The sequence below is a fragment of the Chiloscyllium punctatum genome, chromosome 27, assembly GCF_047496795.1.
Source record: "Chiloscyllium punctatum isolate Juve2018m chromosome 27, sChiPun1.3, whole genome shotgun sequence".
NCBI lineage: Eukaryota > Metazoa > Chordata > Chondrichthyes > Orectolobiformes > Hemiscylliidae > Chiloscyllium > Chiloscyllium punctatum.
The window spans coordinates 571,005-590,840 of NC_092765.1; the positions used below are offsets into that span (position 1 = coordinate 571,005).

Sequence of the window (19,836 nt, forward strand, 5' to 3'; positions counted from 1 at the left end):
GTGGGGGGGGGGGGGCAGGGTGGTGACATGGGGATAGATGGAAACAGGTAGAGGGTATGACCTGGTTGGTCAATGAGAGGGATGAATCTGGGAGGTGGCTGAGAGAAATGGAGGGGAAGGGGAGGGAGTGGAGATGGGAAGGGAGTTTGGGAAGGGAAGGGAGGCTATTTGCAATTAGAGAACTCAATGTTGAATTCTCTGGGCTGTAGGCTGCCCAAACGGATGATGAGGTGTTCCTTCAATTTGCAGTTTGATTCATTGTAACAATGGAAGAGGTCAAGGATGGTCATGTCAGAAAGAGAGTGGGAAGGGGAATTAAAATGGGAGGTCAGGCCAGCTCAGATGCTTGGTAAAATGTTCCCTGAGTTTACTGAGTTTGGTCTCCCAGATGTAGAGAAAACCACATTGGGAGCACTGGATACAGTAAATTAGATTGGAGGAGAGGCAGGTGAATCTCTGTCTCATCTGGAAGGACTGTTTGGGGCCCTAGATGGAGTTGAGGTGGGGTGGGGTACCAGCAGGTTTTGCATCTTTTCTGGTTGCAGAGGAAGGTATCTGGAGGCTTGATGGGGAGAGTGGCGCTAACCAAGGACTGTCGATGGGAACAGTTCTTGCGGAAAGCAAGAGAGGTAGGGAAGGGGAAGATGTTCTTGGTAGTGGGGTCTAGTTGGAGTTGGTAGAAGTGTTTAGGGATGATGCGTTGGATGCAGAGACTGGTGAGTTGGTAGGTGAGGAAAAGAGGCCCCTGTCTTTATTGTGTTTGGTGCGGGGTGGGGGGAAGGTTTCGAGCAATGGAATGGTGTGGCAGAGGGTTCTCTGGGAGACAGGAGGGCGAAAAGCACGTTATTCGAAATAGGTGGATACGTGTCCTGCCATGGGATCCTGCTTTTTAATTTCCATCCTGTTCCCCTGAAGTCTTGCTGCTGATGTTGGCACCAATGTGGATCACTCCCTTAGCAGGATCTCTTGCAGCCACTTTGTGACACCCTTGGCCCTGGAAACAGGGAGTCAGCACACCGTCTTGGAGTTGTGTTTTCACATTGCCTGCAATGTCCCTCTGATCCCTAACCCTTTCTCACCTATTGTGTAAGTGAAATGCCCTTGGAGCCATGAATTTGTCTATGGCTGCTCTCCTTGATGAACCATCACTCTTACCAGTTTCCAAAATGGAATTAGCAAGCATGATAGACACCCCATTTTCTCTCTGCCTCTAAGATTCTAATCTATGGTGTGACATAATTGTCTGTCTCCTGGATATGCCACTGCTCAAGCTTATGCAGTAGGTGACTGTTCCTGCAGATGTTTTCTGGGACACGTGGTACATCCATGACTTCACACACTGCACAGTGTACACTCCACTGACTTGCTGTTGCAGTAACACTGAGAAATAAGTAGTTACACTTAGAATAAAAGTAAATTTCCTGTAAAAACCTACCAGTATGTTAATTCTACTTGCCTTGGCTTAACTCTCATTTCCTTCCATTTTATTTCATGATTTTATTTTACTTTGACTTGATTTAATTTAATTTTTACGTCCCTTTTGCTTGTGTTCCTTTCCGAAATCCAAGTAGTTGCTTCTTTGTTATAAATGTTGAGCTTTAAGCAATTTGACCTCATACCTGGACAACAATTTCTCATCAATGAACCCAGACATTTCCTGTGATGTCATTCTTGGGTATTTTACACACTCAACCTGTCTTGGCATTGTGTTCAGAATGAAGCCATTCCCCTCCTCACTGCACTTGTCAAGCTTTATAAGATATTATGTTGTGAAGAACAGTCATACCAGACTCAAAATGTTAACTTTGTTTTTTGCACCACAGATACTGCTGCACCAGCTGAGTTTCTCCAGCATTCTGTGTTGGTTTCAGATTTCCAGTATCCACAGTATTTTGCCTTTATTCTCAGTAATACAACAGAGTGTTACAAGGGGACATAAATTTAAGGTGAAGGGTGGAAGGTATAGGGGAGATGTCAGGGGTGGGTTCTTTACCCAGAGAGTGGTGGGGGCATGGAATGCGCTGCCCGAGGGAGTGGTAGAGTCAGATTCATTGGCGACCTTTAAGCGGCATTTGGATAGGTACATGGATGGGTGCTTAATCTAGGATAGAAGTTCGGCACAACATCGTGGGCCGAAGGGCCTGTTCTGTGCTGTATTGTTCTATGTTCTATGTTCTATGTTCTATGTTCTAATAGTGTCTATGGAACTATTAATTACCAAAACCCAAATGATTTGTAGCTGTGCTTACCTGGTCTGTCCTACATGTGGCTCTAGATTGACAGTGATATGGCCGAGTGAGACATTCAGTTCAAGGACAATCAGAGATGGTCAATGATTCCCACACAGTGAAAGAATCAACAAGAAACGCTATGGCTGACTGCACAGTTCAGGTCAGCTGCAAGGGGCGGGATGTTGGTTGATGGGCAATCCATTTGGATCCCAGGGATTGGTCAGGAAGGTGCTTTGGTGCAGGATGGTGGATTTGAGTCTGATGGAGATGGGTGACAAGGTGCTTTGGCAGTTTCCTCAAGCCCAGAGGTTCTCTGGATTCAGGAAAATGGAAGGAAGCCATTGACCAGCTCAATCCACTAGGCCCCCTCCTTTGGGCAGCTGTCAGAATTCCCAATCTTCAGTCAACAGTGATATTCTAAAATCAGAATAATAATAATAAAAATCAATTCTTTGGTAATGTAAGTTATTTGGTTCTGTACAAATGAAGCTCATTGTCTCATTATCATTTTGAATATGCAAGTCTCCTCCTTGGAGCCGATTGGTCACTTCTCTCCTTCCGGCCTCAGCTCAAGCCATAAATAAAAAGATTTGAAGAAGAATTTTAAAGAATTTACCTCCCAAACAGTCCATCCTGCTCCCTCAACACCCTCACTATCTCCACCACCACCATCCTGAACTCCTTCTGCCACTATTCCCCGCTATACCATCCACACCATCACCAACTCCAGTCCCCACTTACAGCGCCATGACAACCCCCTCTCCCATCCCCATCATCCTCCCGTCATCACCACCAACACTGTCCATAAACCCTTCCCACTTTTTGGGTTAAAATTGAGTTTGAGGTTAAAACCTTGTTTGAAGTGGCACAAGCTCCATCTTGTGGCTTATTTCTGTAAATACAGGGACATCTTTGTATAATCATTAACAATCATTTAACAAGTGAAATAAATTCAAGGTTTTATGTAGAGATTGGTTTCATTGGTGTCTGCCTATTTTCTATAAGAAGTCTTGCTCATTCCTCATACTCCCTTCCTTGAAGGTCACTCCTCAGGCTGAGGCCAATACCTCACTCACAGTCAGTCAGGAAGATCCAAGGACAATAGTGAGGTTTCAGGATCTGGTCAAAGTGACTGCTTTCCTAGGCTGAAGGAAGCTGTTTTGCAGTATGGGTTGAACCTACTCCTGTTCTCGTCTGATATTCAACATGTCAGTTCCTGGCTGGGATCATGCAATAGCCAACAAGAGTGGGAGGTCTGCACTTCTGTTGTTTGCTTCTCCCTCCGTGAGGAACTCTGAGCTCAACATGGATGACAAATATTAATCAACATAGACCTGAATGTGAACTTGGAAGTTTTCTAATCTCAAAACATAAACATTGGGGACACAATTAGGTCAATGGGCTCTTTGAGCCTTGCTCTAGCAATCCAGAAAGTGATGCTCTCGTCTCCACCATCCTGTGCAACATGCGGCCAGCAATCCTCACCCCACCCCGCAGATCTCAAATACCACATAATTTTTGACTCCCTTGGAGGTCAAAAATCCATTTACTTCACCACTGATAATATTGGATGACCCTGCCTGTGCTGCTCTTTATAAAGAGAATTCCACAATCTAACAACTCTCTGAGAGAACAGATTCTTTTTCATCTCTGTTTTAAATTGGAGTCTCCTTCTTCTGAAATTCTGCAGGCTTGCTCTTGATTTCCCTGTTATATAAGGGTCTGAAAAAGTTAATGTCAAAGAGTGGCTTTAATATCACCAACTATGATGATCTCATAAGTGGGCATGGAGAGAGCAGGAATAAGGCTGACCACTTGGGTCTCTCATTGTCTCTGTCATGATTTCTCATATTGATGTACTTTTTTTTGCTATCCTACAATAAACTCCACCTTGTTAAAACAAGATCCTGTTCTCTGATTACTAAGCAATTTCCATGTCCCACATCAGGTAAAGCAGATTGTATTGTAGATCCCTACCAGGAAAGGGAATGGTAGCAGCAAATTGACCTGCTTGTGAGCAGGGTACAGATTGCTCATATGAACTGGGGGCACCTGGTGCAGGCTCCTACACTGTGGGAGCAATAACGGCCTAGTGATATCTTCAGACACAGATTTAAGAAGCTGCACGTTCAGACACATGGAAACTGGAAGAGCTCAACTTTCACAGCCCCTTCAGAAGGGAGCTTGTAGTAAAATTCAGTGAGGTTTACAGAGAAACTTGGAACAGGTGTAGGCCCTTTGCCCCTTTGAACCTGCTCTGCTACTCAATATGATCTTGGGTGATCATCCAACTCATTCCCTTGTGCCCACTTCCTCCCCATACCCTTTGATCCCTTTAGCCCAAGAACTACATCTGATTTTTCCTTGAAAATGTTCAATGTTTGTGCCTCAACTGCTTTCTGTGGCAGTGAATTCCAAGGACTCACCCCTCTCTGGGTGAAGACATTGCTTGTCCTCTCAGTCCTAAATAACTTAACCTGTTTTTTTAGACAATGAACCTTGGTTCTGGACTCCCTGGTCATTGGAACGTTCTTCCTGTGTTTACTTTGTCTAATCCTGTTTTCTAGATTTCTATGAGGTCTGTGAGTCTCTACAGTCAGTGGTAAAAGCATTCCAGACCTGACAAGAGACACATTGCAGCAAGAGAGAGCTCAGATCTCCCTGGAGCTGAGTACTGACCTCTCACTAAGTTCCAGATTACATCAGGCACTGGTGATCTGGACATCAGAGGATCTGTGAGTGAAGTAAAAATCTCTGGTGGCCAAGGGAAGACATTAACAAAAGGGACAGATTTCCCGACTGGGATAGTGAGAAGTGAAGAAAAGAACTTACAGCTAATACAGAGTGGGCAACACAAGGTAGTGCTACAGTAAGGGAAATCAAAGGGCATAAAAGCAATTTAAAATGAGGCTTTATACCTGGGAATGGCATGGAGCCAGAATTAACCTGATAAACAGGTAGATTGGGACTAGATTGGGTTGGGATATCTGGTCAGCACGGACGGGTTGGATCAAAGGGTCTGTTTCCATGCTGTAATTCTCTATGATTCTATATGGCACAGTGCTTAGCCCTGCTGCCTCACAGCACCAGAGCCCTGGGTTCAATTCCAGCCTCGGGTGACTGTCTGTGTGGAGTGTGTATATTCTCTCCCAGTCAGTGTGGGTTTCCTCCAGGTGCTCCGGGTTTCCTTCCACAGTCCAAAAATGTGTAGGTCAGTTGGATAGGCCATGCTAAATTGCCCTATAGTGTTTGGGGATGTGCAGGTTAGGTGGGTTAGCCATGGGGATAAGGCGGGTCTGTCTGGGAATGCTCTTCTGAGGGTTGGTGCAGTCTCAATGGACTGAGTGGCCTCTATCTACACTGTAAAGATTCTATGATAGTGATGATTCTAAGTCTAATAGAAGAAGAAATTTAAGCTAAACTGTGGTAAGGGTGGGAAGTAGTTATTCAAATTGCAGACAACAGGAATTATCTAGAAAAGTGATTAAGGGAAGAGAATTTATCATAAAAACATGAATATGAGAGCTATTTACAGAAATGGTGATTAAAAGGGAATAGAACATAGAACAATACAACGCAGAACAGTCCCTTTGGGCCTCGATGTTGTGCCGACCTGTGGACTATTCTCAGCACGTCTCCCTACACTATCCCAAAATCATCCATGTACTTAGCTGAGAATTGTTTAAATCTTCTTAATGTGGCTGAGTTGATTACATTAACAGGTAGGGCATTCCATGCCCTTACCACAATCTGCGTAAAGAACCTACCTCTGACATCTATCTTGAATCTATCACCCCTGAATTTGTAGTTAAGCCCTCTCGTACAAGCCGACGTCATTATCCTAGGAAAAAGTCTTTCACTGTCTACCCTATCTAATTCTCTGATCATCTTGTATGTCTCTATCAAATCCTCCCTTAGCCTTCTTCTTTCCAATGAGAACAGACCCAAGTCTCTCTGCCTTTCCTCATAAGACCTTCCCTCCAGACCAGGCAACATCCTGGCAAATCTCCTCTGTACCTTTTCCAATGCTTCCACATCCTTCCTGTAATGGGGCAACCAGAACTGTACACAATATTCCAAGTGTGGCCGCACCAGCGTTTTGTATAGTTGCAGCATGATATTACGGTTTCGGAACTCAGTCCCTCTATCAATGAAACCTAACACACACCGTATGCCTTCTTAACAGCACTATCCACCTGGGTGGCAAATTTCAGAGATCTATGCACATGGACTCCAAGATCCCTCCAAGAATTGTTTGTTAAAGCTGAAGACAGAGTGATTAATTCAGTGATGTCTGTTAAGGAAACAGAAATTGTTCCAGCCAAGTCCTTAGAATGACGTTTTTTTTTTAAATTCACTCACAGGATGTGAGCATTACCCATCCCTAATTGCCCAAAGGGTAGTTAATGCTGTGGGTCTAGAGTCACATGTAGGCCAGACCAGGTAAGGTTTGCAGTTTCCTTCCCGAAAGGACATTAGTGAACCAGATGGATTCTCTGACAATTGACAATGGTTTCAAAGTCATCATTAGACCCTTAACTCCAAATTCTTAACTGAATTCAAATTAACTATCTGCCATGGCAGGATTTGAACCCAAATTCTCCAGAACATTACCTGGGTCTCCAGATTAATACTGTAATAATACTGCTAGGTCTTTGCCAGTAACAACATTGCTCAGAAGATTTCATTTCAGAGAAGGGCCAATTTGAACACAGTGTTGAACCTTTGGAGCAGAAGACTTTATGAATACAGAATAGCTTCCAAATTCAATACTAGACAAGAAGCTGAACAAGTTCATATACTTCTTCTACAATTGGGAGTATACCTGATGAAGCCATTGCTCCGCGAAGGGAATCTAAGCAATAAAATATTATCTGGTTGAATTGTTCTGGGAGATAAGTGAAATCTCGAGACCTGAAGCTGTGAGGTCAGAGACTTGGGGGAGATGCAGTTGTGGTTAAAGTAATTACATACATTATCTGTATATTATACAACATATATTTACTGTAAACCAAAATATATAAGCATTCATCATGGGAAAAATTTGGGAGAAATAGTGTACGAGGATGTAAAGAGCTGAAAGGGTTAATGTTGAGGAGTGCCTGTTAGGCCTATCCATGACTGAGCAGCACAAAATGGCTGCCGGCTATCTATGGATAATGCAGCAGAACGTGGCTTATAGTAGTTAGAGCCCTTGGGAAAATATTTATTTAATATAGTCTTCACAAGTGGAACAATAATAGCTCTGTAGACTCAAGGTTACTGGACTAAGATAGAATATACAGCTGCAGTTGCTTACACATAAGACATAGATAAGAACATTTCACACTAATTAGTTGTTTCTCTTGAATTATTTAGTCAATCTATTGTAATATTAAGAGTAGGCTTTAGTTAAGATTCTTTAGATAATCATAGATATAGATTCCAAAGTAGTTATCGATCCACTTAGATCTACTTATTCTTCTGTATTTCCTGTAATGAGAAATTTAAACGGTCCTGAAGTAATAGGCAAGTATCCAATTAATTGGCAGTTAATACAGTTAGTGATATTAAAGAGTTAATTTGCTCTGCTGACCTGCAGGAAATTGGAAGTCCTGAGGCAGGTGGGATGTCTCTGACTTACAGGTAGATTGTAAGGAAGTTATATTACCATCCCTTGCCACTCAGAACCAGTTACATTGTCACCATCTCCTATTCAGAAATCAATAAGAACATTACATTTGGAATTCCGACTACTCCCTGTATTTAAGAAACGATTCACAACAGATTTGACTATTAAAGGATGATTTACATTATATTGTTTCTGGAGATGATTGGGTCACTACATTGTGTCTTGAGTGGCATGTGACTGTGGGGGAGAGGCTGGGGTTGTCTTGTGGGCATTACCTACTGTGATGTGAAGATTCTGTATAAAGGAAGGACTGTTTCCTTTGTTCAGAGAAACTTTCGACATGCTTCACAAGCATGGCAAAGACTGTGAAGAATTTCTCAAAAGTTTGTACTGTATTTGCTTAATAAAATTTGATTGTTGTTCTCAGAAGCTGATATATTGCAGTTGCATCAAGTGCCTAAGAAACTCAGAAAAAAATAACTTAACAGGTTCTGCTGGCAAATGATCACTGAATAATTATCCATTTTGAAAAGCCTCAAGAAGGGAGATAAGAGAGTCTGGTAACACCATGAAACTATGGAGAACCAGAGGTGAGCCACAAGCCTGTCCATCTCTTTGTTGTTCAGTGATATGATTAGCTTACTTGGAAATACACTGAAATTGCTGAGTGTGGCAATACTTCCTTCAGGTTAAAGACCATCAACAGTTACATAGTGTCAGGTAAATTGCAGAGGCAAGCTTGAACTGTATAAGTTACTGTACCAGAGAGCCAAATGCGACGGGATAACTTTGCACTGCTGACCAATAGCAAACAAGGTGCAGGTGCGGATGTGCATGTGCGCTCTAAGTTTTAACTGTATAAGTTAAGACATTCTGAAGCTTTTTATGTGTCTTATTGAAGAAATGAAGCTGTACTGAAAACAAAGCTGCAATAAAGACAACCTGAAACCACCCCTCCACTTGGACTCTTATTGGAAACTATGAGATCTAACAATGTCTTAAGCACTGTCCATTCTGATGTTATTCATGTACATTCACATGGACAACAGCTTCGGAATCCCCAAAGCAGTAAGACGCACAATCTGAATCTCCCACCCAATCTGTCACAGTGTCCCTCACATTGGTGTAACTTGTTGCTATCTGCAACAAACAGCATTTTGTTTATGACTGGAGCCTGTTCTCATTAGAGCCCCGCGTGGTTTTCCTCTCCCACAGCAGACTCTGTAAGCCCTATTGTAGACCGCCACCCTGAAAGAGAGTACCTTATAGTGAACAATGGTCCAGAGAGCTCAGACACCATGATGAGCGGGTTATGATTATTTATACAACATCCCTCAAAGGGGGATAATTCTTCTCTATGTTTACCCTGTCAATTCCCCATAGAATTTTATATGATTCAATTAGGTCACCTCCCATGCTTCTCAATGTCAATCAGTTAAAACCAAACCAGCTCAACATTTCCTCATTCATTCCACGAATCTGCCTGGTGATCCTTCTCTGAACTGTCTCTAATGCTGGTACATCACTTTTATATAAAGAGACCAAACAGTACATTACTCTGGATATGGTTGCACCCATTCCCTGTGCCATACGATTAATGCTCCCTTACTTTAGCAGGAGCAGATGGTGGTGTCGTGGTCATGTCACTAGGGGTTAGAATCCTAAGGCGCAGGCTAAGGTCCTGGCGACAGGGGTCCAAATTTCATCCTTGGTCTGAATTCAGTTCAGCAATTCTTAAAAAACATATTCATGTTCTGGAATGTGGGCATCACTGGCTGGTCAGCCTTTATTGCCCATCCCTAGTTGCCCTGTCTGGGATATTAACCCAAGAATAAAAGCTGCTAATTGCTGAGAATCACACAGTAGCATTCTCGCCATTGATAAATCTGTACTAGTCCCAATATAACTGATGCCAAACTAACACTAAAATCCATACACTCTGTTATTTAACGTTGGGGTGGGGGGACAATGTCTTTATGGAATAATAGAAGCCTCCTATGAGCAGAAAATACCACTTGCAAATCTGCTCCCCTGGAGCAGCATGGAATGGTGTGTTAAACCTGTTTTCCAAATTACCCAGGAGCTTTGAGAACCTGTCACACTCTTGCTTTCTCCATAACAATGACGCAGCCGGAGTCAATTTGCCAATTGTTTGAAATATTGCATTTGTCCTGGTGAGTGTTAGAAGAAAATCTTCAAAAAAACCACATCTCTCATTTCAGCAAGATTTAACTCCTTTATGACAACAGAACATGTATTTTTCGATAACAAAACAGAAACTGCTGGAAAGACTCAGCAGGTTTGGTGGCATCCATGAAGAGAAAACAGAGTTAACGTTTAGGGTCCAGTGACCCTTCCTCTTGTGTTCTGATGGTGCCAGACCTGTTGAGCTTTTCCAGCAATTTCTGTTTTTCTTTCTGATTTACAGTGCCTGCAGTTCTTTTAGTTTTTATAATGTATTTATAGTCTATAGATCCTATTAGAAATTAAAATAAGGAAGATCAAACTAAAATCAAAGTAAGAATGTTTTTCGAATGTTTTGCTTAACTCTCACCTCGGATACAATGAATTCTTAAAATATTCTGTTTCTTTACCTGATATTGCAGAATGTCCTCAGCCCATTTTCTCTGAATAAATTGCATCTGCTCTTCAAGACATTGTCTCCTTATGTTTAGTTTTGTCACCTGCTCCTGCAGAGGTTGCAACTGTTTTCTGAAGCTTTCAATTTCATGCAGTGTGTGTTTAAGTGATTCAGCCCTGGTCTTACTCCAGTTCAGGAGATTTCTCACTTTAGGTTCATAGTGTTTCTCCAGCCATTGCCACTGTTCTCCAAACAAACTTTGAAATTCTTCGTTTGTTTGATGACTGTTTGTCAGGGACAGCATATTCCTTTCATTTTTAATACTCTCCAACCGATTAATCATTTGGTTTAATTCTTTCTGATGGCAATGTTTAAGTACAGCCAATTCATCAGCAAGTCTCTGTGCCTCAGATTCCAGTACTTCCTGTTGCGATGTAATTAGGGGCAAGTCCTGTTTATTGATGTGTAGTTCATATTTACAAGTAATTTGAGCTTTAGTGATCTTAAACAAGTTTCTTTTTGTGCATGTTATTTCTTCCTTGAAGTTATCACATTCAATCTCTGTCTTTGATTTAGCTTGGTAAAGTTTCAAGAGTTCAGTCCTAAGGTTACCAATCTCTTTATGCACTGGCTCCTTCATGAAGTTTAATTCTTTCATAAGATTCTCCCTTTCTTCCAGAAGTTCTCCAACACTGTCTATACATTCCTGGAAACGTTTTCCTACTGCTTGCAGTGAATCAACAGTCGTGATAATGTCAGCAGTAGGGTCCTCTTGGAAGTCATTCATTGTTTCCTGGGATACAAAAGTGAAATAATGAGATTATCTTCATAGAATCCCTACAGTGCAGAAAGAAGCAAATCAGCTCATTGAGTTTGCCCTGGCCCTCTGAAAAGCATCCCTTCCTGGTTCACTAATGTTCTTAGGGAAGAAAAGCTGCCATCCTCACCTGGTTGGCCTACATATGACTCCAGACCCACAGCAAAGTGGTTGGTTCTTAATTGCCTTCTGAAATGGCTGAGCAAGCCATTCAGTTGTACCAATTGCTACAAAGTCTCAAAGGAATGAAACTGGACAGATCACCGGGCATTGACTTAGGCACCAGAAAATACAATGGCAGAAACAGCCCTGTCGACCGTGCAAAGTCCTCCTTACTAACATCTAGGGGCGCGTGCCAAAATTGAGAAAGCTGTCACATAAACTAGTCAAGTAACAGCCTGACATCGTCATACTCATAGACTCATACCTTATAGGAAATGTCCGAGACATCACCATCACCATCCCTGGATATGTCCTGTCCCACCGGCAGGACAGACCCAGCAGAGATGGCAGCACAGTGGGATACAGTTGGGAGAGAGTTGCCCTGGGAGTCCTCATGATGTTTTGTGGTTTCAGGTTAAACATTGGCAAGGAAACCTCCTGCTAATTACCACATACCATCCTCCCTCAGCTGATGAATCGGTACTCCTCCATGCTGAACAACACTTAGAGGAAGCAGTGAGGGTGGTAAGGGCACAAAATGTCCTCTGGGTGGGGGATTTCAATGTCCACCACCAAGAGTGGCTCAGCAGCAGCATTACTGATCGAGCTGGTCGGGTCCTAAAGGACATAGTTGCTAGACTGGGTCTGCAGCTGAGTGACCCTGGCAGAACCCAAATTGGGTGTCACTGAGCAGGTTATTGCTGAGCAGGTGCTGCTTGATAGCCCTGTTGATGACACCTTCCATCACTTTACTGATGATCGAGAGTAGACTGATGGGGCGGTAACTGGTCGGTTAGATTTATCCTGGCTTTTATATTAACACAAAACATAGAAAAGTACAGCACAGAACAGGCCCTTAGGCCCACGATGTTGTGCCGAGGATTAATCCTAATGTAAAATATAATAACAACCTACACTTTCCTCAAATCACTGCTATCCATGTGCATGTCCAGCAGTCGCTTAAATGTCCCCAATGACTCTGCTTCTACCACCACAGCTGGCAACGCATTCCATGTATTCACAACTCTCTACGTAGTGAACCTACCTCTAATGTCTCCTCTATACCTTTCTCCTAATTCTTACAACTATGACCCTCGTACCAGTCAATCCTGCCCTGGGGTAAAATCTCTGCCTATTGACTCTATCTATTCCTCTCATTATCTTGTATACCTAAGGACATACCTGGCAATTTTCCACATTGTCGGCTAGATGCCAGTGTTGTAACTGTCCTGGAAGAGCTTGGCTAGCGAAGCAGCAAGTTATGGAGCACAAGTCTTCAGTATTATTGCCCGAATGTTGTCAAGGCCGTAGCCTTTGCAGAATCCAGTGCCTCCAACCGATTATCCAATAAAATACTCCCTACCCGTGCCATTTAGATAATCGAGGTTCCTCTGTACTGGCCACTCAGCGGCACCTACTTCCCATGAACGAATAAATTTTTAAAAATCCAGACCCAACTCCCTACTCTATCCTCATAACCCTGCATTTACCATGGCTAACCCACCTAACCTGGACACTAACGGCAATTTTTAGAATGACCAATCCACCTAATCTGCACATCTTCGGACTGGGGAGGAAACCAGAGCACCCAGAGGAAACCCACGCAGACATGGGGAAAACGTGCAAACTCCACAGTCATCTGAGGCTGTGGTTGAACCCAAGTCCCTGGCATTGTGAGGCATTAATGATCTTTTCATCCTCGCTCTCCACTGGAGTTGTACCTGAGTCTGGAGAGAGGCAAATGTAATTCCTCTCTTCAAGAAAGGAAATAGGGAAATCCCCAGCAATTACAGACCAATAAGTCTCATGTCTGTCATCTGCAAGGTGTTCGAAAGGATTCTGAGGGATAGGATTTATGACCATCTGGAAGAGCATGGCTTGATTAAATGCAGTCAACACGGCTTTGTGAGGGGCAGGTCATGCCTCACAAACCTTATCGAGTTCTTTGAGGATGTGACTACAAAAGTTGATGAGGGTCGGGCTGTGGATGTGGTGTATATGGACTTCAGCAAGGCATTTGATAAGGTTCCCCATGGTAGGCTCATTCAGAAGGTCAGGAGGAATGGGACACAGGGGAACATAGCTGTCTGGATACAGAATTGGCTGGCCAACAGAAGACAGCGAGTGGTAGTAGAAGGAAAATATTCTGCCTGGAAGTCTGTGGTGAGTGGTGTTCCACAGGGCTCTGTCCTTGGGCCTCTATTGTTTGTAATTTTTATTAATGACTTGGATGAGGGGATTGAAAGATGGGTCAGCAAGTTTGCAGACGACACAAAGGTTGGAGGTGTCGTTGACAGTATAGAGGACTGTTGTAGGCTGCAGCGGGACATTGACAGGATGCAGAGATGGGCTGAGAGGTGGCAGATGGATTTCAACCTGGATAAATACAAGGTGATGCATTTTGGAAGGTCGAATTTGAAAGCTGAGTACAGGATTAAGGATAGGATTCTTGGTAGTGTGCAGGAACAGAGGGATCTTGGGGTGCAGGTACATAGATCCCTTAAAATGGTCACCCAAGGGACAAAGTTGTTAAGAAAGCATATGGTGTTTTGGCATTTATTAACAGGGGGATTGAGGTTAAGAGTCGTGAGATCTTGTTGCAGCTCTATAAAACTTTGGTTAGACCGCACTTGGAATACTGTGTCCAGTTCTGGTCGCCCTATTATAAGAAAGATGTGGATGCTTTGGAGTGGGTTCAGAGGAGGTTTACCAGGATGCTGCCTGGACTGGAGGGCTTATCTTATAAGGAGAGGTTGACTGAGCTCAGACTTTTTTCATTGGAGAAAAGGAGGAGAAGAGGGGACCTATTTGAGGTATACAAGATAATGAGAGGCATAGATAGAGTCGATAGCTAGAGACTATTTCCCAGGGCAGAAATGACTAACACGAGGGGTCATAGTTTTAAGCTGGTTGGAGGAAAGTATAGAGGGGATGTCAGAGGCAAATTCTTTACCCAGAGAGTTGTGAGAGTATGGAATGCGTTGCCAGCAGCAGTTGTGGAGGCAGGGTCATTGGGGACATTTAAGAGACTCCTCGACATACATATGGTCACAGAAATTTGAGGGTGCATACATGAGGATCAGTGGTCGGCACAACATCGTGGGCTGAAGGGCCTGTTCTGTGCTGTACTGTTCTATGTTCTATGTTCTATGTTCTATGTTCTAATGCTAACCACTGATTAACTGTTGATGTTAATTTTGATTATCGATGGTATGGGGTTCAATGAAAACATTACTTAGTATTAAAAGTAACCAATCCAAACGAGGGGATTATTCATTTGTGATTGTATAATTATCTCATCAGAAATAATTCTCAGATGGTAATAAAGTATCTGCAGTTACATATCGTATGCTCAGCTACTGAAGCCCATATCCCATAAATGAATAAAAAAATTCATGTTGCATTCAGTTTACAACACCTTCAATATAGACTGAGGTCACCAATTCACAGGAAAGTTGCTTAATTCATTTATCTTGTTACAAATATTATATGCTTTTAAATAAAGAGGAACTACTTTGCCTTTTCATTATTTTCCCCCTTTCATACTTATTTGTTGTTTTTGTTTATGTTTATACAGTGTTCCACACTGGGTATCATTACTTACTTTGCTGCCCTACACTCCTGCTATATCTCAGTGTAATCCTTGTACCATTCCCCCTCTAGAAAGCTCCCCACTTCTACAATTTAAAGAGGTCTATTAATAGTAATGTGATTTATTTCACCCACTCACTCAACCTATCTATAACGCTTGCAGTTTCCCTGTGTTCTCATCTCAACATGCCCTCCCAAGTATTTCTGTATCATCAGGAAATTTGAATGCATTACACTGTGGGAATGGAGAGTTAAATGTTCACAATTTCAATGGCTAAATGAGGGATTGCAAAGAAACTTGGGAGATGTAGTGTAAAGGCTTAATCACACATTTGCTCTAAGAATATAGGAAGGATGTTGTGAAACTTGGAAGGGTTCAGAAAAGATTTACAATAAAGTTGTCGGGGTTGCAGGTTTTGAGCTATAGGGAGAGGCTGAATAGGCTCGAGTTGTTTTCCTTGGTGCATCAGAGGCTGAGCAGTGACCTTATAGAAGTTGAGAATATCATGAAGGGCATTGATAGGATAAGCAGACAAGGTTTTTTTCCCTCTGTTGGGGGAGTCCAAAACTAAAGGGTTTAGGGTGAGGGGGAAAGATTTAAAAGGGATCTAAGGGGCAACTTTTTTTCACACAGAGGGTGGTGTGTGTATGGAATGAGCTGGCAGAGGAATTGGTGGAGACTGGTATAATTATAACATTTAAAAGACATCTGGATGGATACACGAATAGGAAGGGTTTAGACAGATATGGACCAAGTGATGGCAAATGGAACTAGATTAATTTAGGATATCTGGTTGGCATTGACAAGTTGGATTTAAGGGCTTGTTTCCGTTCTTTACATCTCTGTGAATCTATGACTGTGATAACTACTGAGCACATGCAAAAGCCGTTACATCATATTGACACCAGATCACATAGAATTGGATCCTGGGACTGTCTGAATATCCTCTCTTACAATGTCCTGGAAATATTTAGGTTTAATAAAGCCTGTCGATCACTCACACAAATCCAGGCATCAGGTTACCACAAAAACCAAAGCAATTTGTTTTCACACATTAGCGTAGGGGACCACTGGTAGGAATTTCAAAGGAATTTTCATTGCCATAGTTAATTTGTATATTTTATCGGATCTGTTTTGGATCCACTGCTGTTTGTCATTTTCATAAATGACCTGAATGAGGGCGTAGAAGGATGAGTTAGTAAATTTGCAGACGACACTAAGGTTGGTGGAGTCGTGGATAGTCCTGAAAGATGTTGTAGGTTACAGAGAGACACAGATAAGCTGCAGAGCTGGGCTGAGAGGTGGCAAATGGAATTTAATGCAGAAAGGTATGAGGTGATTCACTTTGGAAGAAGTAACAGGAATGCTGAGTACTGGGCGAATAGTAAGATTTTTGGTAGTGTAGATGAGCAGAGAGATATTGGTGGCCATGTATATAGATCCCTCAAAGTTGCCAACCAGGTTGATAGGGTTGTTAAACAGGCATACGGTGTGTTAGCTTTTATGGTAGAGGGATTGAATTTCAGAGCCATGGGGTCATGCTGTAGCTGTACAAAACTCTGGTTTGGCTGCACTTGGAGTATTGTGTACAGTTCTGGTCACTGCATTACAGGAAGGATGTGGAAGCTTTGGAAAGGGTTCAGAGGAGATTTACTAGGATGTTGCCTGGTATGGAGGGAAGGTCTTACGAGGAAAGGCTGAGGGACTTGAGGCTGTTTTCTTTAGAGAGATGAAAGTTGAGAGGTGACTTAATTGAGACAGACAAGATAATCAGAGAGTTAGATAGGGTAGACAGTGAGAACCTTTTTCCTCAGGTGGTGATGGCTAGCACGAGGGGACATAGCTTTAAATTGAGGGGTGATAGATATAGGATAGATGTCCGAGGTAGGTTCTTTACTCACAGAGTAGTAGGGGCGTGGAATGCACTGTCTGCAACAATTGTAGGTTTGCCAACTTTATGGACAGTTAAATGATCTTTGGATAGACATATTGATGAGAATGGAATAGTGTAGGTTAGATGGGCTACAGATTGGTTTCACAGGTGCTGCAATATTGAGGGCCAAAGGGCCTATACTGCACTGTCATGTTCTATTTTCTATTTAAAATTTCTGATATTCCTCTTGGGGTTCCTGGTTTACTTGTGAGAAGACAGTTGAATGTACAAGAAGTTAAGAATATAAGGAACAGGAGCAAGACTACACTGTATGAAAAATGTCTGACATTTTTGCTTGTGCAGAAGTTCTAGGAATTTGTTGGTTGTCTTGTCAGAGATGAAACCTCATTCTATAGTTAGCAGCTTTTAGCATAGAGCAATGTACTGAGAATGTGCCCAAATGGGGACCTTGGCGTAGTGAGAATGAATGATGTGAGTGAGCAGGTGACTGATACGATAATAATCCAGGCAGGATGTTGTGCTGGACTCTGGGTGCAGTGAATTATGAGCACAGTATACACAGGAGACCTTCTGAGTCACGAGGTGAGTAATTATGTCACTGGTTAATTAAGTTGGTTGTCACGTATAGGCATCACAATAAAAAGAAACATATTTCTATAGCATCTAGAGGCGCTTCACTACTAAAAAAGTCACTGTTGTCATATGAGGACATCAACAGTGTAAATACCACAGGGCAGATAAACATATTGTTGCCATGTAAATCTGCTAAAAATAACATTTTCATTTTGAATAAACAAACCAACACCTTTTGGAATTGTCACCTCTTTTTAAAGGAACTTCTGGACTGGACAGTTTAATCTTTGGGTGATTGTAAGGACAATTTCTAAAAAGTAAACTGGACACTAGAGGGGTTAAACTGATGCTGTCTGGACTAATCAGGATTTGGGACTGCATGTTCAACCAACTGCCAATATGATAATGACCATTCTGAGACACCATCCTGTGCTGGAGCAGGTTTAGGATTCAGAGATTCCTGTTATTACCCACAGCCTCAGAAAGGTTTAACCAGGGAAACAAAGCAACCAATCTTGAGCAAATGTAAACAGCCAATTATTTCAATTAGTGCAACCATGCAATCAAATTAAATGGTTGATTTGCTTTTCACTGAGAATTCACTGTAAATGAATCAGCATCAACTCTATGTGTCACTGAATTGTAATATCAAACTGACAGAAGATTATCGTAAAGATACAAATTAAAAAGATGAAATATTAATTTCAAAAGTTGTAGGTTTTGCAAGGGTGAAAATCTGGAAACAAGATACTAAATAGAACATTACAGCACAGTACAGACCCTTCTGCCTTCAATGTTGTGCCGACCTGTGGAACCAATCTGAAGCCCATCTATCCTCCACTATTCCATTCTCATCCTTATGTCTATCAAATGACCATTTAAATGCCCTTAAAGTTGCTGAGTCTACTACTGTTGCAGGCAGGGCATTCCATGTCCCTACTACTCTCTGAGTAAAGAAACTACCTCTGACATCTGTCCTATACCTATCACCCCTCAATTTAAAGCTATGTCCCCTCATGTTAGCCATCACCAGCCAAGGAAAAAGGCTCTACCTGTCCACCCTATCTAATCCTCTGATTATCTTATATGTCTCAATTAAGTTACCTCTCAAACTTCTCTCTAATGAAAACAGCCTCAGGTCTCTCAGCTTTTCCTCATAAGACATTCCGTCCTTTCCAGGCAACACCCTAGTAAATCTCCTCTAAACCCTTTCCAAAGCGTCCATATCGTTCCTATAATGCAGTGACCAGAACTGTATGCAATACTCCAAGTGTGGCTGCACCAGAGTTTTGTATAGCTGCAGCATGACCTCATGGCTCTGAAAAGTAAAAACAATGACTGCAGATGCTGGAAACCAGATTCTGGATTAGTGGTGCTGGGAGAGCACAGCAGTTCAGGCAGCATCCAAGTAGCTTCGAAATCAACGTTTTGGGCAAAAGCCCTTCATCAGGAATAAAGGCAGTGAGCCTGAAGCGTGGAGAGATAAGCTAGAGGAGGGTGGGGGTGGGGAGAGAGTAGCATAGAGTACAATGGGTGAGTGGGGGAGGGGATGAAGGTGATAGGTCAAGGAGGAGAGGGTGGAGTGGATAGGTGGAAAAGGAGCTAAGCAGGTAGGACAAGTCCGGACAAGTCATGGGGACAGTTTCTGAGCTGGAAGTTTGGAACTAGGTTGAGGTGGGGGAAGGGGAAATGAGGAAACTGTTGAAGTCCACATTGATGCCCTGGGGTTGAAGTGTTCCGAGGCGGAAGATGAGGCGTTCTTCCTCCAGGCGTCTGGTGGTGAGGGAGCGGCGGTGAAGGAGGCCCAGGACCTCCATGTCCTTGGCAGCGTGGGAGGGGGAGTTGAAATGTTGGGCCACGGGGCGATTTGGTTGATTGGTGCGGGTGTCCCGGAGATGTCCCCTAAAGCGCTCTGCTAGGAGGCGTCCAGTCTCCCCAATGTAGAGGAGACCACATCGGGAGCAACGGATACAATAAATTATATTAGTGGATGTGCAAGTAAAACTTTGATGGATGTGGTAGGCTCCTTTAGGGCCTTGGATAGAGGTGAGGGAGGAGGTGTGGGCACAGGTTTTACAGTTCCTGCATTGGCAGGGGAAAGTGCCAGGATTGGAGGGTGGGTTGTTTGGGGGCGTGGACCTGATCAGATAGTTGCGGAGGGAACGGTCTTTGCAGAAGGCGGAAAGAGGTGGGGAGGGAAATATATCCCTGGTGGTGGGGTCTGTCTGTATTCCCAATTCCTCCGCCTCCGCCGGATCTGCTCCCAGGAGGACCAGTTCCACCACAGAACACACCAGATGGCCTCCTCCTTTAGAGACCGCAATTTCCCTTCCCACGTGGTTAAAGATGCCCTCCAACGCATCTCGTCTACATCC

The 19,836-nt window shown here is 43.0% G+C and overlaps 1 protein-coding gene across 1 annotated transcript in view; it reads right to left on the bottom strand.

The window, feature by feature from the left end:
* Nucleotides 1-19,836, bottom strand: part of sync (syncoilin, intermediate filament protein) — a 61,971-nt gene that overhangs the window by 24,341 nt on the left and 17,794 nt on the right. The window contains exon 2 of the mRNA XM_072547894.1: nt 10,437-11,216. Coding sequence (XP_072403995.1) covers nt 10,437-11,216 — 780 coding nt within the window. The remainder of the gene's footprint in view (nt 1-10,436; nt 11,217-19,836) is intronic.